At 41.7% G+C, this 27,364-nt stretch overlaps 1 protein-coding gene across 1 annotated transcript in view; it reads left to right on the top strand.

Annotated features, from left to right (window-relative positions):
* The window catches only part of prss59 (serine protease 59, putative), a 33,366-nt gene extending 6,827 nt beyond the window's left edge, over nucleotides 1-26,539 (top strand). Inside the window, exons 3-9 of the mRNA XM_028463962.1 lie at nucleotides 4,753-4,985; nucleotides 6,115-6,250; nucleotides 9,447-9,561; nucleotides 20,441-20,642; nucleotides 21,980-22,070; nucleotides 23,840-24,042; nucleotides 26,119-26,539. Coding sequence (XP_028319763.1) covers nucleotides 4,753-4,985; nucleotides 6,115-6,250; nucleotides 9,447-9,561; nucleotides 20,441-20,642; nucleotides 21,980-22,070; nucleotides 23,840-24,042; nucleotides 26,119-26,228 — 1,090 coding nt within the window. The 3' untranslated portion in view covers nucleotides 26,229-26,539. The remainder of the gene's footprint in view (nucleotides 1-4,752; nucleotides 4,986-6,114; nucleotides 6,251-9,446; nucleotides 9,562-20,440; nucleotides 20,643-21,979; nucleotides 22,071-23,839; nucleotides 24,043-26,118) is intronic.
* The last annotated feature ends 825 nt before the right edge of the window (nucleotides 26,540-27,364 follow it).

Below are 27,364 nucleotides of genomic sequence, written 5' to 3'. Positions count from 1 at the left end.
ATCACTTGATAAAGCCTTTTCTAACATTCCACACTACAAAATAAGTAACAAAAGTATGTATAATTTGTGCTGATATCGTATCGGATCAATAGCGGTATCGGCCGATATGCAAGGCAGCAATGTAGGTATTATATCGGAAGTGAAAAAGTTGTATCGGGACATCCCTACTTCCAATATTTATTGTACAAGTTCAATGCTTACATTTATGAAAAGCTCATCTAAAGTGGAGTATTTTATTTAATTGGACCAAAGCTGTACGACCTACCAGTAAAAAGATTGATTGGGGTCAAAGTTCATGACGTCAATAAAAAATACTATTACTTGGCCACAAATTGAGATACATTGCTCAGACTGGTACCATTAAACAACATTTCCTTTAAATATGTGACCTTGACCTTTGCTCAAGGTCATATTAAAGGTCAAGGTCAGTCTTCTGTTTATCCTGCATTATTACTTTCATTTTAGTTAGTAAAAAAAACTAACTTGTCAACAAATCCAGATACAGGTTGTCATTTTTGCCATTTTTTCAAATTGCCAAATACCTATTTGCCTTGTTTATTTATTGTTTTTGTTTATCGTAATTTTTATCGTTACTGTGAAAAATACCAGAAATTATTGGGATTATATGGGATTATTATGCACACGTATATGGGATTATTATGCACACGTATTTGGATGAGCTTATTTAGAAGTGCAGCTCAGTCAACTGACCACAATTGTTCATTGTTTGCTTATATAAACAGTTTATTGTTGCTGTAGTGAGTTAAAAAGCAGAACCTGATTCAAAGCTATGAATGATTTCCCTTTGGTCTCAGGTTTACTTCACATTTCACTTCGTGTTAAGATGTAATAGTGGTTTGTACCACTTGATGGCAGCATGTCCTTTTATACAAACTTTCCTATATCTTAGACCACATACAGTATGTAGCTTGGAGGCCACAAAAATGACTCAAACACACAAAATGAAAGAAAAACACACTAAACAGCAAAATGACAGGAAAATGACGACAAAAAATACAATGAAAGAATTTCAGAAACACAATATGATGACAAAAATGCCTAACTACTTGAAAAACACGAGACAAATGCAAAACTACACAAAATGAGGGAAAAATAAATCTAAATGACTTATAAACACACTACCTCAAACAACAATATAACAAAAAGAAAAGCAAATATACAAAATAACAATATAAATGTGCAAAATGAACCCAAAAACACACAACACACGCACCCTTTGTTCTCTCCTGTATTAATTGTATTGTATACACAAAAAAATACACAAAAGGAAATCTAAAATAGTACACACAAAAATACACCAATCAACACTAAAAACACACAAACCCTTTGTTTCCTGTTTAAATGCTCAGATCGGTCATCATTACTCAAATTGATGGCATGAATGTTTATAACGTAATCCTCAGATTAGACTATCACATTTTTGTGGTCCCACTGTGATCAAAGTTGCCCACATGGTTAAAAATGGATGCATTGTGTGGAAATCTCACAGGAAATCTGTAACATTGTTTTGTTTGAACATAATTTCTATCAATCTAATTGGACCTTTATTAAATGACTAGCCTAGGGTTAGACTAGGGTTAATTCAAGGTCCGGGGCTGAAACTCCGGCCCTTTAGAACATCCAGTTCGGCGCACAGGAGGAAGTAAAAATGACAGAGAAAGCATTTATCATTGTGTAAATTACCAATTACCTTGAGGGTCTCACAGTTTTACCATGTTTATATCACGACTGCCGTAATTAATTTAATCTCAAATTGTGTAAAGTTTTTTTTTTTTTTTTTAAAACTTGGAATTTCATTAAAAGCAATTTATAAGATTACACAATGGATGTTTACAATTACGCAATAGAAAAATCCAATCAAACCAACTTTATTTATATAGCGCAAATTACAACAGTCATCTCAATGCGCTTAACAAAATATAAAATTAATAATAAGAAAACCCAACAAGATCCACATGAACAAGCATTTAGCGACAGTGAGAAGAAACAACTCCCTTTTAACAGGAAGAAATCTCCAGGTGGCAGTCGTCTGCCTCCACTGGTTGGGGTTAGTGAACAGAAGGACCAACAGAACAGGATAGAGAGAGAGAACATCGGAGTGTTCATTAGAGCTATGTGTAGATGGTGGATCGTGTTTTAATATAACATTGGTGTTTTACTCTATAATCTTTGTTCCTAGTGGTTAGGTTAACGTTATTATACGCTATTCGCTTCAGCAGTTAAGTAGGTTTTGAGTTAACTTTTAAAGGTGGAGAGAGTAGCAGCCTCCCGTACTAAGACTGGGAGCTGGTTCCAAAGGCGAGAAGCCTGGTAGCTGAATGCTCTGCCTCCTGTTCTACTTCTAGACTTTAGGAACTTCCAGAGGACCAGCAGACTGAGAGCGGAGTGTTCTGCCTGGACGATAGGGCACTAACAGGTCTTTAAGATACACAGGAGCTTGATCATGTAGAGTTTTGTATGCTAAACTCTATTCTAGATTTTACTGGAAGCCAATGAAGGGAAGCCAATACTGGAGAAATATGCTCTATATGTTGGTACTTGTTGGTGTTCTAGCTGCAGCATTCTGAATTAACTGGAGAGTTTTTAGTGAGTTAATAGGACATCCTGACAGTAAAAAGTTACAATAATCTAGTCTAGATGTAGCAAATGCATGGATTCATTTTTCAGCATCACTCTGGGCCTAGATATTCATGATTTTAGAGATTTGTTTAATATGATAGTTAAAGGATAAGTGAGTATCAAAGATAAAACCTATGCATTGTTTCACTTTTTGCAAGTATAAACCAAGCATTGCTGTCAAAAAAATGATAGCACTGCAAGTAGCATTATCCTTTAATGACATATGCAGACATGGTTAGATAAATGAATGAAACATTTAAAAACGTACACAAAAATTGGTCTCAAAATCAAGGAATTTAGAAGTGAAGCTCCTGCTGGGTCTTGAATCTGTCATTTATTGTTTGGATGGAGATATCATTTACACGTTGAAGTGCAAACTAGGGAACAATAATGTTAAAATAATTTATTTCCACCCCTAAAATCTGCAGCCCTCTAGATTTCAAACTACTCTGTGTTTGGCCCATGAGTGAAAATGAGTTTGACACCCCTGCAATAGATGGCGGCCAAGGCAGTCACATATGATAAGCTACAGTATAAGAGAGACAGTTTACAGCGGGTTTGGGACAGAGATGGGAAGGTTTTTACTGGAAAATGCATCAAAAATGTCAATGCACTGGTGTACCTGGCATAAATGATGCTACGAGGTGGTAATGTTTTGTTTGACACATTATGTGTATTGTATACAGCCACTGCAGATCTAGCTGCTGTGAGAAAAATCTGTTTATGTTAAACTTGGAGTTTTGCAGAGAAATTGGATCATATTTGGTTCTCTTGAAAAGCAATCACGAGGAAGCTCAAAGGCATTGTGGTCATTTGTTTGGAGCTGTAAAGCCTCTTTTAACGATGTGCTAGAAACCACATGAGAATGATTGAAGCAACTTTGTATTCCATTAGAGGGACTTTAGAAGGCTGTCGTCAGCTCTGCCTACGTTGATTAACCAGTGTGGTTTAGAGACGACGCAGTGGATGATGTCAAGACTGAAATCAAAGAACAGCTGCTTCTTCCTCCTGGACAATAAAATGTAAAACCTACCAAACAGATCTTAAAGCTGTTGGAGAGAATGATTGTTTATCAGATAAAGTCATAGTTTAGGCCTCATAGATCAATAAATCAAAGATGTTTAGTTTGAAAAAAGGTTAAAATTGATACTCGTAGGTTGGTTTTAATCTCCGCTGTAAACTCTCCGCTTATGGACATTGTTGTTGAAGTTACTGTGAATTGCATTGTGGTATGTGGAGTCCTGTAGACCAGGGGTTCTCAAACTAGGGTTTGGGACCCCATTTGGGGTTGCGGGACACTGGGAGGGGGTCACCAGATGCCTTCAAGAAACTAAGCCATTTTTGCTGATTTTAACCAGAGGTCGACAAATATGGGATTTTCAAAGGCCGATGCAGATACCGATTTAATGAATAATAATAATAATTCAGCCGATGGCCGATATCTAAAGCCGATATTTGAGCCAATATACTTTTTTTTAAAGTACAATGATTATGAAAGACAATTGAAACACTCATATGATATAAATGCGGGGTCCGTCCGTCAGTCAAGCGGTGGCGGCAGCTGCCCACACGGGTGCCTGTTCAAATATCCTTATCTTATTAAGGATATGATAGGATAACAATATGAAGGCACTATTATATCCTTATCCTATTTTATCAGCTTTTTATTTGTAACCCTATTGGCTTCTACCTCTTCCATGCACATATCATTACTTCTTTTTTTTGTTGTTTATTTATACATCCGAATTGATGTTTTTTATGTTCTTTCTTTTTCCCTTTAATGGCTACTCTAAAGTGCTAAATAAATGTAAAAAAAATAAAAATTGACCGATGGCCGATCTTGAAAAAAGTCCACATATCGGCCAGTCAATATATTGGTCAACCTCTAATTTTTACCCTTTTTCTGCAACTACACCAAACATGCCATATTTGTATTTAACAATTGTTTAACCTATTTTCATCACTTTTTTACATAGTTTTGCTCCTTTTCATGCATTTTTGCTACAATGCTCTCATTTCTGCCACTTAAAAGAAGCAAAAATATGGCAAGAAAAACTAATGAAAATAGGTTAAAATGTTATCTTTGGTTCTTGTTTCCCTGTTCTCTCGTAGTGACCTCAGCATAGACAACCTGCGTTACCTCAGCAGCCGCCAGGCGCTGGCTGACCTGGCCCACTTCCGCACCGTCATAGGCGAGTCCCGAGGCCTGTCCAATGAGCGGTGGGTTGCGTTTGGCGGGTCCTACCCAGGATCTTTGGCTGCCTGGTTCAGGCTGAAGTACCCTCATCTGGTTTCTGCCTCTGTGGCCACGAGTGCACCTGTTCATGGTACAGTCAATTTCCCAGGTAAGTCAGTTATGTTCAACACGTGGCTCTTTGTCTTAATTTTAATTATTATTCCCCCAGAAAACTTTAAAAGGTAGAAACTCTTTTTTTTTTCTTCCTTTGGCCATTTTACAACTTCCTTTGTCCCATTTTTGCTCCTTTGTAACTACCTTTTGCCAATAAATATCCCCTTTTTTCCCTATTATTTGACCATTTGTTCATCTTTTATCTAATTTCTGTCCTTTCTTTAACCATTTTTTGCCACTTTTCATCTAAATGACTATCTTTTGCGCAATAAATACCTTTCCAATAAACAATGTTTCCTCTTTTCCCTACATTTTGTTCCACATTTTTGCCATTTTTCGTGATTGTTTGCCACATTTTGCTTTTTTAAGCTACCTTTTGGACCATTACATACAGTACCACCTGTTTATTCTTTTTTGCCACTCTTGACTGTTTTTGGCTCATTTTAGTCACTTTTCACTGTTTTTTTTTTTTTTTTGCCACTTTTGGACCATTGCATACCACCTGTTTCTCATTTTTTACTCACACTTTACTCATCACCGGTCGCAAACTTTATCACCAATTGCTTCCGATGCTGAGTCGGCCCTCCCTCTTGTATCGCCCCACATATGCTGTCTGATGGGCCATGTCAAAATAATTATTCAAAAAAAAAGTAGCACACCGGACCGGCCCACTTCAGGTCGACGACGCACCGGAGCTGATGCCCGGTAAGCCAGATGGCCAGTCCACCCCTGGACACAATCCCCTTTGGACCTCAGTCGATGCTGATCTTTTAGAAAACATCAGAGAAGTGTGAGCACAGTGTTCCAATGCCTGACTTCCATTTCCAGCTCAGTATTTATTTGTGAAGGTAATTTTGTCCCAAACAAGCCCACAGTTATTCAGCAGGAAGACAGCACGCTGTGATTCATTGTGGGAATTTTCCATGATTTGGCAACATGGAGGTTTTTTTTCCACTCTTCTTTGGGTTTTGTACACAGAGAAACTGACTCACTGCTTCACTTTTGAACTGACATTAGAAAAAAAAGCACACACAGAATTAGATAAGAATGGATCATTTTTGTTTATTTGTGGAGTCTTATGCATTATTATGATCATTTTAAATGTTTGTTTATTGTTTTCTCAGAGTACTTGGAGGTTGTGTGGCGTTCACTGGCCTCAGTTAATACCAACTGCCCAGTGCTGGTGAAAAAAGCTTCAGACACCCTTGCAGAACGTCTCAAAGACCCCAAAACCTACGACAACATCACCCGAGACTTCAAGTACAGTAAATTTTCTCTCCTAAGCTGTTCTTTCTCTGGACCAATTGTAAAATGTGTGTACATGTTGGGACCATGTTTAAAGGAAAATTATTTAACCGATTGAGCTATTTTAATCAAAAATACTTGTTCAATGTTAAATCTGTTACCACCGACGTGTCTAGTGGATGTTGTCCATCCATCCAGTGTCCTTGTTTGTCTTTAATGCAGTGCACTCTATTAATCTCAGCCTTAGTTTTCAATCCTGACCAAAACTATAGAATCTCAGACACTGATGTTCTACCAGTGAGTCACTCTGCACTCTGAGCTATTAAAAGAATGATGGAAATGGTGTTTAAACCTTGAAGAACAAACATTCCTAAACTGTGGTGCCTTGATAATAGTGCATTCATTTGATTTTGAAGGTCAGTGTGTGTTTAAACTTCCTCTTAAACATGTAGTCACAGAATCAGTCATTTATTTATGTCTATGGCTCCAGCTGCTGAGCCAAGGTTAAACCAGTCCATCAGACACAACTGTCCCTGCACGGCGTGTCCTACAAGGCCGCATATTTCAACAATTCTATTAGTGGATTTATTATCTGGGAGCTGCTGATGTGTCTGCACATCGCAGCCGTCTGGGATGTTATTTTTTAAAGTTTTATTGGCTTAAAGGTCTTTTAGCGTCAGAAAAGCAGAAGTTTTAGCGGCCGATGTAAAAATGTGGTTTAACGCTCATAGAGGCAAATGAAACCAGCTCTGACCACATGGCACATTACTATTGCAACAACGCATCATCAGTAGGGTAAAACTAACGCAGTGACATGCTAAAGTCTTAATGCAGGTGCATGTTTAAAGGAAACTGCCTTAGCATCACAGTGTTTGTCCTTTATTACAGGAGTTCTCAACCTTGGGGTCAGGACCCCATTTCGGGTCGTGAGACACTGGGAGGGGCTCGTCAGATGCCTTCAATAAACTAAGAATAGTTTTTTTTTTTCACAATTTGAGCCGATTTTTGCTTATTTTTACTCTTTTTCCTGCAACTACACCAAACTTGCCATATTATAACCTATTTTCATCAGTTTTTCTTGACATATTTTTGCTCCTTTTAATGCATTTTTGCGACATTACTCCCATTTTTGCCACTTCTACATCAGATTTCAATGCCTTTTCTGCACATTCTTTCCAATTTCAAGACATTTCAGGCACTTATTAACTGGTGATGTGCGATATTTTATCGTTTATGATTTATCGTCAAAAACATTCTCACCGGTAAGAATTTGTCATCCCTCAATATATAAACGATAAATTCCCATGTCTGAAATTAGCGAGGGCCACGGGCCATTTGGCCCTCAATTTAGCCAAGAATGCCCCCCCAAAAAAAGAAAAGAATTTCATCAGATCCATCCAAAGCTCCACAAACGTGGGTACAGAGATGAACCTGTAGCAACGATTATGAAATGGAAACTCAACTAAAGCTAACGATGCTAAGCTAACACACTGACACACAGACTGGGCCACGACTCCGTATAACGAATAATAACCAAGTAAAAAGAACACATCTTACTGTCATCAAACCACAGAGAGCCACTGATTTGTTTATGGTCAGATTTAACACTTGTCTGGAAGAATAAAAGCTAAACATGTCACATGTTGTGTGAAATAAATATTAACATAATAATTATTGTCACTATTCATTCATCCCAATTTGTGAAACGCAATATTTATTAATTATGTTTCATCAGCAGTAAAAACACTATTAAAGTTATTTGTGCTTTTATTTTTAAATCATTTTATTTCAAGTGAGGAAATAAATGAATTCCATACAATAACACTAATAGTAATTCACATGCACAAATATATTCCATAAAATATCAGCTCATGAGTTGTTTGAGTCAGCAGTTATTGTAGCCTTTTTGAATGTTGTCTAATGTTGATGTATTAACATTTATTTGTTTGTAAAGAACCTGTTTACACTAAGTTGTGAATTTTTTAATTTATTTTTTTTATTTATAGTTTGTATTTATTGTGATTTTTATCATTATCATGATAAATACCAGAACATATTGGGATACATTTTTTTTTGTCAATATCGCCCATCCCTATTATAAACCCTTTCCACCACTTTTCCCGTCTAATGTCACACATGTTGACTCATTATTGTCACTTTTATCCTCTTTTCACCATATTTCATGCTTATTTTGTATTATTTAACCACATTCACAATTTGTCATGTCCATTATTTGCCAGTTTAAGTAATTGTTCCAATATTGACACTTTGAATCCTTTTTACCACTTTTTCTGCAAATTTTATCCAATTTCTGTGGTTTTTAAGACCCCATTTCACCTCCTTTTCCACCATTTTTGCCACTTTTAACCCATTTTATTTCTGATTAAAACAAGGATTTACATTTTTAAGATGACCATATACTATTGGGCAATTAATAATGGATGTTATTTAGATTAATAAATAAATGTGGTTATCGCTGATTCATAGAACAATGGACCATCATTTTTGCTGACTTCCCTTTATTCCCCCTTGTTCCCTGTTTCCACATGACTGTTCTTCAATGTTCATGTCTGTGTTCATGGGCAACTGGTAGCTCATGGGCCAAACGCTAACACACAAAATGATAGAAAAATACACCACATTTGCTAATACAGATCAACTCTGTTTAGTTTCCAACTGTCACGTACAAGCTTATGTGCAAACAATTCTCATTTTTCAGTAAGTTGGGAAGGTAAATACAGCCTGCGTGCGTCATTGTTTGGACACCGGCACTTTAGTTGATGAGACATCATTTAATAGAGGATCACATGCTTGTATGTCAAAGAAAAACAGACATTTCTCACTGCATTTTGCATATGACTGTATCAGTGTGCATACACACATGTGCCTGGGGGGGGGGGTAGACAGACAAACACATTTGTCATTGCTGTTGGTTTGACAGACTAGTCACAAATTCCAATCAGGACTTTGTAACTAGTTATAATCAGCCATAATGACCACATGCTGACATGGGTGATGCTAGTGTATTGTTGTTCCAACTGTTTGTTCTTGTTAACTCAGGAAAAGTAGTTTTTGCAGAATGTTTCTCCTTCCTTTCCCTCGGTCTGTCCAGTCTGTTCATTATATTACATTAATGTCACGTTCACCTTGGTCTTCTTCCCCGTTCTTTGGCCTGACTCCGCCTCCTTTCTTTTTTTCTCTTCACTGTCAGCTTGTGTACCAAACTGCAGATCCAGACTGAAATGGACTCCGCCTACTTCCTGGAAACGCTGGCCGGTAACTTCATGGATGTGGTCCAGTACAATGAAGACAACAGAGCGTTTGAGGTGAGGGAGGGCTGACGTTTAACAAACATGATGAAAGAACCTTCAGTTACTGATCAATGTGCACAGAAGGGAAAAAAAATCACAAAGAAGAAAAGATAGTTGATGTATGGAAATATTGCTTCTTAGGGTCGATATCATATCTGTGAGTCAGTTGTTCAAAGCTTAAAGGTTTTTTTAATTATTTTTTTTATCTCTCGTTTAGCAGCAGATGTTACAATTAAAAATAAACTTTAAACAAACAAAGTTAAACAATCTGTATAATTTGAGGTCAGGTTAGTTTTAACAACCTTTCCAGCACATGGCCACTGTTTGAAATCAGGAGTGTGCAGTGAGAAGGAAAGTGTGTTCCAACATTTGTTTTGTCCTATCGGTGCGTTTCATTGGTTCACAAACACGTCAGATCAAGTCATAAAGGTGATATGATGCTGAATACTACTGCTAAAAGTGAAACTGATTGTGAGCGCTCGCACTGCGCTTTAGATTATCTATATACTGAACGTAAAGATGTTAACTATGGGTAAGCCACATTAAAACAGGGATTTACAACCTTTACTGGGGGTTTGAGTTCATGCAGTTACGCAGCCTTTATTATGCCTCCTCAACCTGCCGCTCTGAGGTGATGAAAATATATTTCTCCTACCTAGTCATCGCTCTTTGCTTTTTCTTCCTCACTCTCTTTCCCTCTCGGTCGCCCCAGTGCTTTGAGGAGATGTGAGTCTGGCTACCAATGAGCTGATGTGAAACAGTAACAAAAGACTCTTTGGTGTCTGTTCCACATGGCTTTGAGCTAAAGAGAGACATTAAAAAGACTGCGTGTATTATTGGAGCGCTGAGTCTGCAGCTAGCAGGGAGCAAACTAGCAGGTTTTAGATACCCTGTGGAATTCAGGTACGAGGTGTAACTCAATCAGAAGGATCAGATCAGAAGCCCCAGAGGAGGACTTATCAATGGGGTCCTTTATAAAATGTGGGGGAGGAGTTATGTAATGCTCCAACTATTTGCACAGCTGCGTCTCTTTTTACTCTGAAGACACTAAAGGAATAGTGGTCAGTCATCATTTCTGATTAACAAGGTTCTCTTTTTGCTCAAGGGCACGATTGTAGTAACTGTTTGCTTCACTTTTGGCCACTTTACTCATGGAATCATTAACCCTCAACTGAAAAAAGTCAGTGAATATCATCTAAATCAGTGTTTCCCAAACTTTTCAGACCAATGACCACTTAAGGTGCTTTCACACCGGTTTAGTCGTGGACACGGTCTGAATGGGCGGAGGACAGCTGATAATTTTATCACCTTGGTTTGGCTCAGTATGCATTCAGAACGTAACGTCTGAAAGATCAAAAAACTTACGGAAGAATACGCAGCTAACCCGTCTGAACTTTTATGGGAAAAACTCCAAAATACAAAACTTAATCTGGATATCATCTTATCTAAAAAAACCGACTTCATTTTGCAACAATTAAGATACAAAAACTTTGACTACAATAATAAATCAGGCAAATATTTAGCAAATCAGCTCAAACACAATAAAGAAAATTCCTTTATAGCAGCAATTTCTGATAATGCAGGTCAAACTTTAAACTTACCTCAGGACATTAATAACATTTTTCATGATTATTATCAAAACTTATACTCATCAAATTTAAACCCTGACCCGGAAGATATTAAAACCTTTCTTAATAAACTAAACCTACCACAGCTCACTATAGATCAGAAAACCACCTTAGACTCACCATTAACCTTACAAGAATTACAAAATGCTTTAGACAGCATGTCAACAGGCAAAGCACCAGGTCCAGATGGGTTCCCTGCTGAATTCCTAAAACATTTCTGGTCAATGCTGGCTCCACTATTTTTCAGAGTAGTAACAGAGATCAAAAATAAAGGTCATGTAGGAGGTCACATGAATACAGCGAACATTAAATTGTTACTTAAACCAGACAAAAACCCCATATTACCCTCAAGCTATCGTCCCATCTCACTTATTAACACAGACTTAAAAATTATTTCCAAAGCACTCACATCCAGGTTAGAGAAAGTAGTACAGTCAATTATACACCAAGACCAGACAGGATTTATTAAAAATAGACACTCCACAGACAATGTGAGAAGACTGTTTAATGTGATCAACATGGCACAGAACTCTAAAAGGAAAAAAATAATCTTGTCACTCGATGCAGAAAAAGCATTTGATAGAGTAAACTGGTCGTTCCTCCTAGCTGTCCTTGGCAAATTTGGCTTCGGAGAATCATTCATCCAATGGATCTCCACCCTGTACAATAAACCTAAGGCTTCAGTAACCACAAACAAAATAACATCCCAAAGCTTCACACTGCAGAGGGGAACCAGACAAGGCTGCCCACTCTCACCTTTGCTTTTTGCAATATTCGTTGAACCTCTCGCAGCAACTGTACGTCAGAACTCTGTTATTAAAGAAATCCACTCATCCATCTCAGAACACAAAATTAATCTTTACGCGGATGACATCTTACTCTATTTGGAAGAACCACAATCCTCTTTGGAGGAAGTATTTAATCTAATAAACAGCTTCTCTAAATTATCAGACTATTCCATTAACTGGACAAAATCATCAATACTCCCTTTGACAAAAAATTCATGGAATCCTGCAAGCCAAAATCCACAACACCCCTCCACCACAAATACAATTAGATATCTAGGCTTAAATATATCACCAAACTTAAATGAATTAATTAAACTAAATCATGATCCGATGTTGGACAAAGTCACAGAAGATCTGCGGAGATGGAACAATCTCCCCATCTCACTACTTGGCAGGATAGCCTCAGTTAAAATGAAAATCTTACCTAAAATAAACTACCTGTTCTCAATGATACCACTAAAACCACCAAAACAATGGTTTCAAAGATTAGACTCTGCAACTACAAAATTCTATGCTAGAAATAAAAAACCTAAAATAAGCCTTTCAACCCTTCAAAAAAACAAAGACAAGGGTGGTTTAGAAGCCCCTAATTTCATGCATTATTACTTAGCAAACCAAATATTATATTTAACAGAATGGCTAAAACCAAAAGAATACTACAACACCTGGCTAGAAATAGAACAGTTAGACTGCAAACACATTAAACTCTCTGATCTCCCTTTTATCACTGCGACCCTCAAACATCACAACTGCTTTAAAAACCCACTAATTGCCTCCACACTGACTGCATGGTGGAAAGCCCTGGACATCACAAATGTTCAATTAAAAGCTAGTATACTGTCTCCAATCTGGCACAACCCCGACTTTAAAAATAAAAAAACACCACTCTATCTGAAGACATGGGAAGAGAGTGGAATCACTCATCTCCAAGACCTCTTTGAAAATGACAAGCTTAGGACATATAATAATCTAACCCAAGCTTTCGGTATAAATAAATGTAACTTTCTACAGTACTTACAAGTAACAGAAACAATAAAGAAAACTACTCCACTAGACTTAACTACTTTACAACCTCCAGAACTGGCTATATATATGAAAAAAATCTCAACAAAATCAAAAAAACTCTCAAAAATATACAGAGCTCTCTCGATCACCAACTGTAATTACTTACCAATCGCTAAGTGGGAGGCCGAACTCTCAATCACCCCGAGCATTGATTTCTGGACAGAAATTTGTCGTAATACTTTTAAGATGACGAAAAACACAAATCTTCAGCTAATTCAATACAAGGTCCTCCACAGATCCCACATTACCCAACAGAAAATGCATAAAATGGGCTTCTCCTCAACAGACATCTGCTCTCAGTGCACCCAGAATACAGCGGATTCCTATTTACATGCCTTATGGCTTTGCTCCCCAGTGCAACACTTTTGGATTCTAATTACTGAAAAACTGTCCTCCATTTTGGACTGCAGAATTCCTTTATCTCTAAATCTTTGTCTGATAGGAGACCTGACAATGCTTCAACTTCCCGCAAACCGATCACAATCAATCCTTGCGGCACTAGCCATAGCAAAAAAAACAATATTACTAAATTGGAAAGACAAAAAATCCTTAAACATAAACCAATGGCAAAATCTCCTCACAGAATTTATCTCCATGGAAAAGATGTCTGCTCTCAGAAAACAAAAAAAAATAATGTGCTTTGAGGAGCGTTGGACTCCTTTTTTAATTGCATTAAATCTAAATTTTTAAAGCCTCATTATCTAGCCTGCAAGCGACTGCCAGCACCACTTTTTACTAACGCACTAGTCCAACTGTAGGCCTGGGCCGCCCTGGGCCTCTGGGGTAGTCCTGGCCGGGTTGGCTGGGGAGGGTTGCCGGGGGTGCCTGGCTGCCTCGGCGCGGGTGTGCATTCCTTCTGGGTGTTCACAGGGTCCCAGGGCTGTTCGATTTGGCGCTGTTGCCCCTTGCATGCGCATCTGGTTGGCCTCTGGGGCTGGGGCCCTGCGTGCTCCTCTGCCGCTCCTTCCCCTTGCTCCCTGTCCCCCTGTCTCGTCCTCCCCCCCCTCCTCCTTTGCTCTTGCGCCCGCCATCCGGTTGGGCTGGGTTTGGGGGGCTCCCGTTTGCCCGGGGGCTGGTGGGGGGGCTGTTGCTCCCGCCTGGGGGGCGGGCGGTGCCGTGCCGGGTGGGTTGGCTGGGGGGTGGTCCCGTTGGGGGGCCTGGGGTGGTGGGGTCCGTGGCTCCGGTCCGGGGGGATCCGGGGTGGGGGTGGCTTTGGGGGTGGCTGCTGCCCGGGGTCGGCGATTGCCTCCTGGGTTGCTGGGTGGCGGGGTGTGGCCGTGGGTTGCTCCGTCGGCCCTTGCGGGTCCTCGGCTTGGCTCCCTGGGGTGCGCCTTCGCCAGGGATGTCGCTTGCGTGACGGGCCGGGCGGGGCCCCCCTCCGGTGTGGCCAGTACGGCTAGGGGTGTGGGGTGGGGGGTGCTATGGGGCCTCCCCGGGGGTCGTGTTGGGTGGGTGTGCGGGGGCGCGGCGCGTGGCTCTTGGCCTGGTGGATCCGCGTCGGGATTGGCTGGTCTGCTGGCTGGGCGCACCGGGCGCCGTGGGCGCCATTCCGGGGCGGGGGTGTCCCGGGGGTGGATCCGTGGTCTGGGTGTCCGGGGGCGTGCTCTCCTGTCATCTGCCCGGGGACCGGCCGCGGCTCGTGGCGGCGCTGCGCAGCCTTGGGTGGGGCGGGGCTGGTGGCCTGGGGCCCGCTGTCGTCCGGGGTGCGCTGGCGTCGGGGGGGTGTCTCGTGCCGGTGCGTGGGTCGTCGGGGGTCCCCTCCGTGGGGGGGGGGGGCTCTTCTGGCGCCGTTGGTGTGGGATGGCGGTACCGGGCTGGGGGTGCTTCGGTACTCGGGCTTGCCGGTCCGTGGCTGGCGGGGTGGCCCTGCTTGGCGGTGGATGGTGTCCTCTTTCGGGGCCGCCTTCCGGTGGAGGGTGTTGTGTCGTGGCGCCGGGTGGGCCTGTGCTGGCCCTGGTGCGGGCACGGGCCTCCCCCCTGCTCGGCCGCTCTCCTTGGCGGCGGGGGGGCGTCGCTCTGGGCCGGCGTACGGCGGGGGTCGCTCCCTGGGGCACCGGGGGACGGGGTTGGTGCCTGGCTGCGCCCGGGGGTGGGGGGTGCCGCCGTGCTGCGCGGGGCCGTCGCAGTCTGGGGGGTGCCGTGGGGGGGGTCTCCGGCTTTGCTGCTCCGGGGCCCACAGTGCCGCTTGCCCGTCTGCACCATCTACCATCTCGCGTGGCCCGCCACGCGGACGGGCCCGGCTCGCACCGGACAGTCCTCCTACATGTACACTTCACCTCACTCCCAGCTGGTCTGGCCCATTCACAATATGCACCACACACCCATACCCAACCCTTGGGGGGCTGGATGGTGGGACTGGGGGTGGAGGGGGCCGCCACCTGTGTCACTATGTAGTGGCGTGGGGGCGGCACTCCCACCTCTAGTTACCCTACTAATCCCTCCAATTTTAATCACACCTCAACATGCCACCCCCCGGAGGGTGTACCCTCACTTACACCCTCCGGCCTATTACACCACATACACATATATCCACAGAGGTAGGATGGGGAGCACCGCTCCCCTCCATCCCCCTTCTTTTAATTACACCCCATACATTCACTGAACACACACACTCACACAGGGGATAGGGAAGTGTCCCCAATGGAGAGGCACCATAACAGGGTGGTGGGTTGGCTCACATATTTGGGCCTCTCCGGTGGGGGCCTGGCCCCTCTGTTGGTGGCTGGGCCACTACATAGAGTGAAAATACATCAGGATGGTGTGGTCAGGCGTGGCGGTGGGTCTCGGGGGGGCTTTGCTGGGGTCTCTCCTTGCGGGGTCTTTCCGGGCGGTGTCGGCCTGGTGGAGCGCGGGGACGCTTCCTCCCCTTGGGTGAGGCTTGGTGCTTGTTTCGTCGGCTGGTGGCCTTGGGGGCGGGCCCCGCGGTGTGCGGGCCTGGGGCGGCCTGCCTCGCCGGTTTGGGGGGTGGGTGTGCTGGGGGTGTGCTGGTGTCCTCACCGGGGTTGGGGCGGGGTTGCTAGGTGCCTCGGAGCGATGCTGTTTACTGGGGGGCGGCGCTAGCTGTTCCGGTGGTGGAGGTTGCTGTCGGCCGCCTGGTGGGTCTGTCCTGCCATCTGCGGACTGGTGGGTGGGTCCGGGGCATCTTTGGCTCGGGGCTGCGGTTCCGCACTTGATGTGTGCCTTTGGGGTGCCTCCGTCCCCGCGGTGGGGATCGCCGGTTGCTCGCGGGCCGGTGGGTGGCACTGCTCCGTGGCTGGCGCTGCCCGGGGGGCGGCGGGCCCTGGGCTGCTGGCCTTGGGCTGTCCGGGGCTGTGCGGTCCTGCTGGGCTGTGGCCGGGTCCTGGGCGGGGGTGGGGGGTGCGTCCCGGGGGGCTTGGCCCGGGGACTTGCCCTTGCGGGGTCCTGGTCCCGGGGGGTGCTCCTGGGGCCCGGGATGATTGGCTGGCTGGCCGGGCCGGTCCTGGCGGGGGTCTTTCGGGGCGGGTGCCGCGTGCCGCGCCCTTGCATACCTAATGGTACGGCCCCTGCTTGGGCAGTGCCCCGTGAGGCAGGGTGCTGGGGATGCACAGGGAGCCACATCCCGGCAAGGCGGTCTGGCTTGGCCCTTGGAGGGGGCCCTGGCTTTTAAAAAAAAAAAAAAATAAATAAATAAAAAAACTAAAGCCCGTGGCGCGGGCGACATCAACAATAGGTGATTTGGGGCGCCATGGGGGGCTAGGTTGGGGTGCCTGGGGGCCGGCGGGGAGACTCCCGGCGGCCCCCTGGTGCCTTATGCGGCTTGGGGTGTGGTCGTCCTCCCTGGGCGGGCTGCTCCTGGTGCTGCGTCCATTCCGGGTCCCTCTGGCCTGGGGTCGGGTCCCTGCTGGCTCTGGGCCCGGCGGCGGGTGCCCGCCGGCTGCCCGTTCGGCGTGGCTCTGGTCGTCTGCTGGGCGTGGGCTTCGGCTCCTCCGCTGGGGTCTCGGGCGGGGAGCTCTCTGGGCCCTCCCCTCGGGGGGTTGGGCGCGGGGGTGTGGGGGGGGTGGGGGGGGTGGGGTGGGGTGGGGGGTCTGGGGGTTGGGGGTTGGATTGGTGGCGTGGTGCGCTGGGTCCTTGGCTCCTTGGGGCTTTCTCGGGTGTGTATGGGGGGGGCGATGGTTGCCTCTCGGTTTGGGATCTTGGGGGCGTTCGGGGGGCTGCTTGGCCGTGTGGTGGTCGCCGGGGGCCCCCGGATTGCCAGCTCTTGCTGCTGGCCTGGCTGCTTCCGGGGCCCAGGGGCGGCTCGTGGGTTTTGCAGTGGCGGTTCTTGGAAATACATTTGTCATGGATGCACTGGCCTTGGGCTGTGGGATAACACTCATACTGGGCTCAACCACAGACACGTTGTTCCCAAATACCTGTTTTATGGAATTTCCACTCACTTCTTCCTCTGCTCACAGCCACCACCATTATTCCTAAGCCGCACACTGGTCACCAAACTGGCTTGATAACTCAACAATAAGCACAATATACACAACCACAATTTCACATCGCATCACTTGAAATCTATCGACTACTCCCCACACATTCCATTTCCTATCTTGTACTCCTCTTCCCTGTTAACTTCCCCACCCCTCTCCAACCCCTCACCTTGGTGTAACACTGCCCTCTCTTTTTTTTTTTACATCCTCCCTTTAATAAAGTATTTCTTACCCTTCCCTAGGGAGGGCTGGTGATGGTCACAATTATGCAATGAAATAAATACATTTATTTAATTGCAATAACAAAATATGCATTGCTGTTAAAAGATTGCACTTCTTGTAGTGTTAACCTTCGACAGAATGTGCAGACAAGAGAAAAAAAAAAAAAAAAAAAAAAAGAACGTAACGTCTGATCTGCTCCAAACAGCCTCTGGTACAGTTGCATCGAGGGCACCATTACTGGAGTAGAGACTTCTCTCGGCAGAGAAACAGAACCCTGAAGAAGACTCTCATCTATGGGTGAAAGCGAGCGCTTGAGAGTGCACAGAAACTTCTTCTTCCTCTGTTTGTTCTTTCACAACATTCAACAATGGAGCAGCAACAAGTTGTCCTGCTTTTGGTGGTTTTAAAGCAATGTTTTGTGCCGGCTCTACTGATCACCCACAAGGCTGTGTGCTCTAAGTCATTGACGATACTTTCTGTGTTTAATCTGCACCGAAATCGATTGTGTTCACCGCGCTCCTTATCACTCTAGACTTCTACTGGAAATGCACTGAGACCGAAACAATCACTCTAGGATTCGCCTTTTTGATCCGCTCTAGACTTCGTTTGCATGTTCACAATGACCGAACAAGGTCTCGAGCTCTGTTGGATTAAAGCTGCAGTATGTATTATCCTTCCTCTGCTCCCGTTTCGAAACCGAAACATAACCCTCCTGTGGAGCTCTGAGCTACATTTTTTTTCTCAATAGAGTCTAGTGACAAATATATGGACTTTATCTTGTGTTAGTGGAGAGTTTTCTGATGTTTTAGAGACTCTGAAATGAATGCACATACCACTCTGTAGTTAATGTCCTGAACAGCGGCTGGTGCCGTGAGCTCGTCCCCCCACACAGCTCACACAGGCAGCCGCAGCGATCTCAGCTGCTGCTCAGGGTAGAGTGACAACCATCCCTCCGCATCCAGACTGAATGAATTGCGTCTGTCGACCTTGGATATGCTTCTCTTAGCTTTACACGCGATTTATCCCTTCTGTTCTCACTCTCCCTCTGAAACCAGTACGTGGGACAGATTCTGCACATTGACGGGAATCTGCGAGGACCCAAAGCGGTCTGTTTCTCACAAGTATGTTTGTGCCATAGACTGTTGCTTCTCCTCATCGGCCTGCCTTTTTCCGCTTGCTTTTTTGTGTAACTATTGTGTCTAATGCTGCGATGGAGACTTCTGCTGGAGCGTCGGTCATTACGCTTTTACTACTGATGGTATGTGAACGCGCTTTACTTCACTCGAGAAGCCAATATCTCTGATTGGCTGAAGTCCAGCATCACGCTCCTGAATTTATAAATGTCATTTACGGAGCCAAGGGAAGGAGAAGAGATTCCCTGTCCACTCAGAACACTTTGATTACAATATGCTCAAAGATGATTATAGGCTTTTGACCAAATTATGCCAAAAAAAACTTCCATACTGCAGCTTTAAGTGCATGGGATCACTTGCCTTGCCTTGTCTCTGCAGCTCAACAACTTGAGGCGTCTGAATTACTTTCATCAGGACGATGTACCTTTCCTGTTGGGTCAGAGTTTCCATTTATTTAATTTTTTTATTTCACCCCTTCTTGAGCCACTGATCCATCTTCAGTTGACTGCGCTCATAAAATGCACACCTGTGTAACTATGAGGTGGTACCGTAATGTAAAACGTTTACCCTCGTTACTGACTTTGAGATGTTGAAAATCATGGAGGTTACAGTAGTTCACTTAATTTTCCATTTTAGCTGTGCTGTATGAGCAGCATAGCAGCAGTGCTGGTTTCTTTCTAATTTTTGTTTAACATGGGGTTGAATGATGGAATGATGGTCTTTCCACTCCGTTATCTTTTTGGGGTAACTGAGTGGAATGGGCAACATGAAAGTTAGTCACAGCCATCACACACTGAGGTACAACTCAATGGTTCCTGTTGTAATAATACCTTATGTCTTTCATTGCCTTTTTAAAAATTGACATCAAAAAGTTGTTCTTGGGTTTCCATGGATACGGTTGATGATAATGGAGGGGAAAGGAGAAGGAAAAGTGCTGAAAATCATTAATGGAACCTGCGTTATCTAAAAACTAGCAGAACTAGAACTAAGTAATCTAATGTTTCATTTTCCTATATTTTGTGTGCATCCTTTAGCGTGGCGATGTGTTTTACTGGTAGTGCACGTTCAGCTCTCGTGCGTGATTTTGTGCTCTTCCGTGAGAGGAGGAGACTGGGAGTGATTTTCAGAGTGGGGGGATGGGATTTAAGGTTCAAATTTAGCCATGCCCGTCTGTCATGGTTCAAAAATTAGGTAGTGCAGCTTTAAGCAATACACACCTGATATTTCAGTGGGTAACATTTTTCCTGAAAAAAACATGTTGAAAAGTATCAGACCCGGACTTACTTTTTCCCAAATGTTCCCCAAATAAAAATGTCACCCTTATATGTAATTTAAACTTTAAGAACCACGTGTGATTTAAAAATATATTAGTTTTAAAAACACATTTTCACAATAAACTAATGGACCACGGTTTGAAAAAGGCTGATCTCGATGAAATGATGATGAGTTGCTGTTATTAACTGGCCTTCATTTACCAAAAGTTAATAATAAATGTCTAGAAAACTATTTTACTGAGATGTTTTCTTTTTATGTTATTTTAGCCCTAAAGTAAAAGTGTGTTTGTGTGTGTGTCTTCCATCAGTAATCCTGTTCCACTGTTTGTATGCTGTTTGCTATTGTAGGGTGTAGTAGGCACCAACATCACCATCGGTGTGCTGTGTGGTGTCATGGCCGACACTTCACTAGGGGACCCGTACAGTCGCTATGGTGCCGTGGCCCGCCTCATGATGGACACCCTCTCTATGAAGTGCCTGAACGCCAGCTTCAGCAACAACGCCCGAGATATGACCAACACATCCTGGGACGGGCCGGCAGCAGGAGGCGGTGGGTCTGGATAGTTGTGTACAGAGTTATAAATGGACTCTAGAAAATGTTGTCATCTGCTCACTATTGCTGTAAAACAGCCTTTTTTCAGTGTTATTTTGGGTTTGGAGGTCCGGGGTGTGCTGAGTTAAAAATGGCCACCACCGCAGAAAATAGCACAGTGTGGCATTCATGTGTAGCCCAGTGGTTACATTCAAAATCATAGAAACTAAACAAAGTTAGTGTGGGTGGAAGCTTTAGTTAAGACAAAAGGTCAATCCTCAAAACTACAAACCAAAGAAAATAAGGAACAACAAGACAGATGCTTTTTATACAGACTTTGTGTTCATACGTACCAAATGACAGGGAAAATACCAAAATCATGATTCAGATTTGGTTGAAACAATTTCAAACTGCTGGAGATGATGTTCAGATTTATGAGATAGAAAACCTCAGTAAATCGAATATCATTTGCTCTGAAAAAAAAATGTAAAAGGTGGAAATTACTGCTTGAAAATGTGTTTTGATCTTCACTGTAAACACTGTCTCTTCAACATTGTTGGCCATTGCATTGTGGGATGTAGAGTCCCATAGACGGATCCACAGAAGTGTTTTTACTTCATTCTTACTGTGATTTCTTGTGTTTCTTATCCAGACGAGTAGAAAAATTATTGGCTTGATTTTTTTTTTTTTTTTTGTTCTAGTTTGTTCCCAGTATTCCCAGTGATATCAACTCATTCCACCAGACATTTGAGGCTGGATTCAGATATTTCCCTGTAAGCCAAAAAAAAAATCTGTTTTGCTGCAACTTTTGATTGAAAACACCAGAAATGTGTTGGGAAGTCACATTGGCAGAGTTTTTGAAGGCAAACACAATCAATAACGTGAGAATTAAGTACAAACACTTCCATTGATCCGTCTACGGGACTTCATTTCCCACAATGCAGTGCATACTACTTTTCCAACTTTGTCAATAAGAGAGTGTTTGATGTTAATCTCTTACATCTTTTTGAGCAAATTATTATTATTATAAAATATTGTCCCGAGCAGCTTTAAGATCTTACAAATGAATTTTTTCCATCATACACATCATCTCAATTTTGCTAGAGAATCTTAAGGCTTTTTTTTTTTTTTTGTATCAATGCGTATTAGTGTATTTTCCCTAATTGAATGCATTTCCATTCAGAAAAAGGCTTCACAAATGATCTTACTCGTGGTCCAGTGTCCCTCTCCTCATTGTTGCTAAGTCTTTGAATGTAAATAATGTCTGGAGGTCATTCAGAGTGCTGCTGCTTGTGTTATGATGACCTTGATCTGCACACAGGATGTATGAGCTCTGTGAGTGTGTGTGTTATCAGGGAGGCAGTGGGTCTATCAGACCTGTTCTGAATTTGGATTCTACCAGAGCTCGGATTCTCCCAACCAGCCTTTCACTGGCTTCCCCCTGCAGTGAGTACAGCGATGGACACGCCTACTCACGTGTTGCTTCTAAAGTGGCAAAATTCCAGCAATTTTTAAAATTGGAAACTTTTCATGGGAATTAATGGGATTAAACAGAAAAAAATAGAAAACTGAAGGTTGGCCCATAACAGGAATGTTAGATATAGTAGTTAGTATTAGAGTTTGACTGATTCAGGATTTTGGGGCCAATTTTGATTTTGGGGGGCTTTAAAAGCCAATAAATTGGTCACTACCAATAATTGGTTTGATATATGAAAGAAGAACATTGATATAAGGATATGAACTGTACATAACACAAAGTCTTATAATAATCAACATATGATTGAAGACAAGCAGAACACTAATATATTTAAGGCTATTCGTACAGTTGCCGTATCAATTTACTGACATTCTATCCGTACGCAGCGCCCCTATTTGGCCAGTTTAGGTCACGTGACTAAGACTAAACCTTGCCCTAAACCAAACCCTAAAAATTGTTGCGATGTTGGGTTATAACCTAAATCTAACTCTAAGACGCTACGTACTTGTACTGCGGTAACCGTACCAATAGCACCGTGGGTTGTCCGTACGGCAACCGTACAAATGGACACTTTCTACATTTAAATTGAAGAAAAAATATTTGCGCTGCAACATTGGTTCAATATCATTTACTTATTAATCGTCGGTTAAAAATATAACAATAACTGTTGATTAATCTGTGACATTCCACAATTGGCCCGGGCTGTAGTTAGTATGTTATATTTTAGCATTAGTCTGACTAAAACAACCAGATTTCTTGCAAGTATACTTGACAATATCTGAAAAATGCCATTCGAGCAAACCTTTTTTTGCCCTTTTTCTGCAACTACACAAAACATATTTTCATCACTTGCCATATTTTTTGCTCCTTTTAATGCATTTTTTCTACATTACTTCCATTTCTGCCACTTCTCCATCAAATTTGTATTTTTCACATTTTCAGGAGATTTTCAGCACTTAGGCCCCCCTTCCACCACTTTCCCACCTTATATTGTTCACTCTGTCGCTTTTAAACTCTTTTTTACTATTTTTCATGTCCATTAATTGCCAGTTTAAACTAATTTTTTCACCTTTATTTGGGGGTTGCGTGCTGAAAAGGTTGTGAACCACTGGTCTAGTGGTTAAGGAAGCAGGGTTGTAATCGGACGGTCACCTGTTTGAATCTCACTTGGACATCACTGTGGAATGTTGAGCAAGTTTTTTAACCCCAACTGCTCCCTGGGTGCTACTCATGACTGGGTGAAATGTAGAGAACAAATATCATGTATGTAGCACTACATACAGTATGTATCTACATACTGTAGCTATACAATAAAGGTGATCTATCACCCTTGCTTATCTTTATCTTTATTTAAAAAAAGGGGTCAGGCAGATGAGTAATACGTTACTTAACATTGATGTTTTTGTTGTTTTGTTATTTTTAAGTTAAAACAAACACTATTTGTGCTTGAAGTGCAGTTATTGGCATTAGTGCCACTGTTTTACGACCGAATTTTTCAGTTATTAATGTATTGAGTTGAAATCACAGTTGTAATTTTTAAGATTCTATTACTTTCCACATGTCTTAAAAATTCCAGAGCTACAGTTCACATGGAAATTTACGGGACCTTTTCTGCACCTTTGCAACCATGGTTACTTTAATATATTTGTTTGTTTATTAACTTGAGTGACATCACAGTGAACCATTTAATGAGTACCTAATGTTCCGTCGCTAAGCCCTTTCATTTCCTTGTGTTCAGTTATCAGGTGAAGCAGTGTGCAGACTTCTATAACATCAGTGCTGAGCAGGTAGCAGCAGCTGTTGATGAGACCAATGAATATTACGGCGGATACAACATCCGCTCCAGCAGAATCGTTTTCCCCAACGGATCCATTGATCCGTGGCACGCTTTAGGGATCACCCAGGACATCACAGACCAGCTCCCTGCTGTTTTTATCAAAGGTAAGGAAATGTATATATATATATATATATATATATTACTGTTATTTTTCAGTTGTTACTATTTCCAAACCAGTAATCAGATTAAAGTTGCTTATCCCAATCACTGTGAGTTACTATTTCTGTAATTTTCCTCACATATGCGACAAGTCACGTTTTCAGCATGAAGACGACTCACGTGTTACAAAGTCAGACAAAATTTGACTGGTCAAAAGAGACTGGCTTTATTTAATTTTTATTAAAAAAAGTAATAATAAAGGTAAAGTCAATAAAGACGGTCTTTATTTCCCCTTTTTTAATAAAAACATATTTTTTCTGGTTATTCAGGCGATGCATTGTTGACGTTACTGTTAAAAATGCAATTCCAATAGAGAATGTTGTATGTATGTAACTTGTAATATTTCTAAGTTACTTTCAGAACCAAGTAATCAGTAAAGTGTAATCAGTATTTATAGTATCATATATATGAATATATATTATACATACTGCACTATCCATTATTTTTGCCCATCTTATTTTCATTGTAAATGGTATTTATTGTTTAAGTTGTTGAACTTGTTTTACTTGTACAGTGACCTTGAGGACCCTGAAAGATGCCTAAATAAAATGTATTATTATTATTATTACATCTGAAGGCATGGGAAGAAGAGGGGAGCACCACTAAATACAGCAGACATGGGCAACTAGCAGACCAGGGGGCTGCAAGCCCCCACCCCAAAAAAAAAGTGTGAACGACTATGAAACCCAACATAAAACGCAAAGTAACTCAACAAAATGGCACAATATGACAAAAAATAGACAAAAAACAGAAAATGACTCAAAAAATGCACAAATAACAACCAAAATTCAGAAAACAACATAAAAATACACAAAATGACAACAAGAACACACAAAATAACAAAAACACAATGATTTGGAAAACACACAAACTGACAACAAAAATTCCCCAATGACAGGAATTTGCACAAAATGACTCACAAAACTAGAGAAAAAGACAAAACCCTTTGTTCTTTCTTGTGTTACACAGTTGGAAACAGAAATCTTGTCATGCCGAACTGCTGTTAGCATAGCCGTTAGCGTCGGATGATAGTACACTTCCAGGTCACGTACTTTGGCCAATCGGTAATGGAGAAAATGGATAAGTGTTCATTTTCCTTTTTTCGTTTTCTGTACTGAAGCAAAAGAGCTTGAATTTGAAAAACAAGGCGTTTTCCATTTTTTCATTTTGGTTTTGGAAACAAATATCAAATAATGAGTGTTTTTTTTTTTTGTTTTTCATGTTTTTGTTACTTAATGAAAAACGAATGAACGAATGATACACGGATTCAGGAAAACCCTCCTGGATGAAAAAACCTCCATGAAGCTCAGAGAAACTTAAGGTCACAGTTATTTATTGAACTCTATATTTAATGTTCTGTGAGGTTTTTTATCGTTTTATTTTCTAGGAGATTTTATCATGATTGAGAGATTTTAAGAAGGTTTATGATATTTTTCAAGGACAATTTGTTATAATGCGTTATAAGTGTTAATGACTTGAGTCACCACTGATTTCAGATAGTTTTTTAAGTCTTTGTCATAAAGAGAGAAATGTATTTTTAAACTTTAAGGACAATAACTACTTATTTATCTAATATAATGTATTTTGCAGTTACAAGGTAGATTCAAGATAACGTCGAGTACTTTGAGTATGACGAGGTCCAAAAGTCCTTGGCTTTGTGAGAATTAGAATAGAATAGAATCCTTTTATTGTCATTGGACAAACTACAAAGAAATTGCACATGAACCTGTCACAACATTCAAGCCAAAACAGACACAGTTATCATAAACTCAACATAAGGTATGGTAAAAGTTTGTCAGAATAAAAAGTTCATCAGTATAAAAAGGTCATCAGTGTAAAATATTAGAAAAGAGACAGTATTTCCTTTTCCATTATATTAGTAGTGATGCTGGTGTCTATGGTGTGTGTTTAGATGAGTCTGGTGGTACGTGATGTGATTATCCTGTATTTATTCAATGCACTGCTGTCTTTGTCTGTGTTTGTACTTGCTGCTGTATGCATGGTGTTGGTGTGTGGTGCAGGGACGGCTCACTGTGCCAACATGTACCCAGCCAGAGGCCAGGACCTCCCCCAGCTGTCTCTGGCTCGAGATCACATCTTCCTCCTCCTGCAGCAGTGGTTAAAGCAGTGACTTCCACCAAACATCTACTCACTAACTGTGGAAGATCCAGATCAAAATGTTTTTATGCCTGAAGCATATCTTTGCACAAATATTGTGACGTAAAAGATTTGATGAATCAAGATTAAATGTGCACTGATTTTTATTTTCATCTATTACATGATGATGGCCAAAGATGCTCTTTTGAACTTTTGCACGCGTTTGTGTTTTTGCTTTCCAGTCTGCAGGGTTGGGGTCAATTAAATTTGTTAATTACAATTATGTCTCTAGTTATCAATGTTCAATTATGATTATGGTGACCAGCATTTTTTCCCATTACAATTATTATTTTTCCTCTGTTATTCAATTATAATTACGTTCTCATTTATTAAAGTTCAATTACAATTAATCACAATTAGTAAGCTTTTAATAAATAAATCCATAAAACGTATCCTTCCTCTTGTGTTAGCGTTCTGTTAGCATCTCTTATGATAACGGGTCAGTTTAACTCTTACCTTAAATCAGCTGTAAAATACAAATTTGTTGATTACCTTGTTAGGCTTCATAATCAATGAAAATATTGGTATTGATATTTTTGGTGTGGATGTCTGAGCTTTAGATTTTTATTTATTTTTTTTTTAAAAGGTAAAATGATCCTCAAGATGAGTGACAGGTAGTGGGAACAATTGATATGAAACCTATTTTAATAATTATTAACTACGTATGTGTGTAAGACATGTTTGTGTTTAAAATGTAAATGACAGTTTTTATACAATTTCTTTCCCAATTATAATTAAAAAGTCAATTATGATTCCAAGAGCAACACAATTTTCAATTACGATTACAATAAATCACGCCATACTTGTAAAAATGATCAATTACAATTATAATTGACCTCAACCCTGCGTGTGTGCGTTGCCTGGACATATTGTTGCACATCCCTAAATCATGAGTTGGTGTTTTTAATTTTACTTTTTTCTGTATTGTGTCCTAATATGTTGATTAAGTTTTGTCCTGAATAAAAATTTTCATTTGAAATAATTTAGGGCGTCCATGTCATTGAAACATAACTCATTTGAAGAGGGATTTATATAGGTTTACTGTAGGTGTTTAAAACTAGAGCTATCTTCTTCTATAAATAAATGACCGTATTCAAATCAAGATTATTT

Source organism: Gouania willdenowi, chromosome 13, assembly GCF_900634775.1.
Source record: "Gouania willdenowi chromosome 13, fGouWil2.1, whole genome shotgun sequence".
Classification (NCBI taxonomy): domain Eukaryota; kingdom Metazoa; phylum Chordata; class Actinopteri; order Blenniiformes; family Gobiesocidae; genus Gouania; species Gouania willdenowi.
Note: the sequence above shows the minus strand (reverse complement) of the source record. Positions and strands in the feature narration are given on the sequence as shown.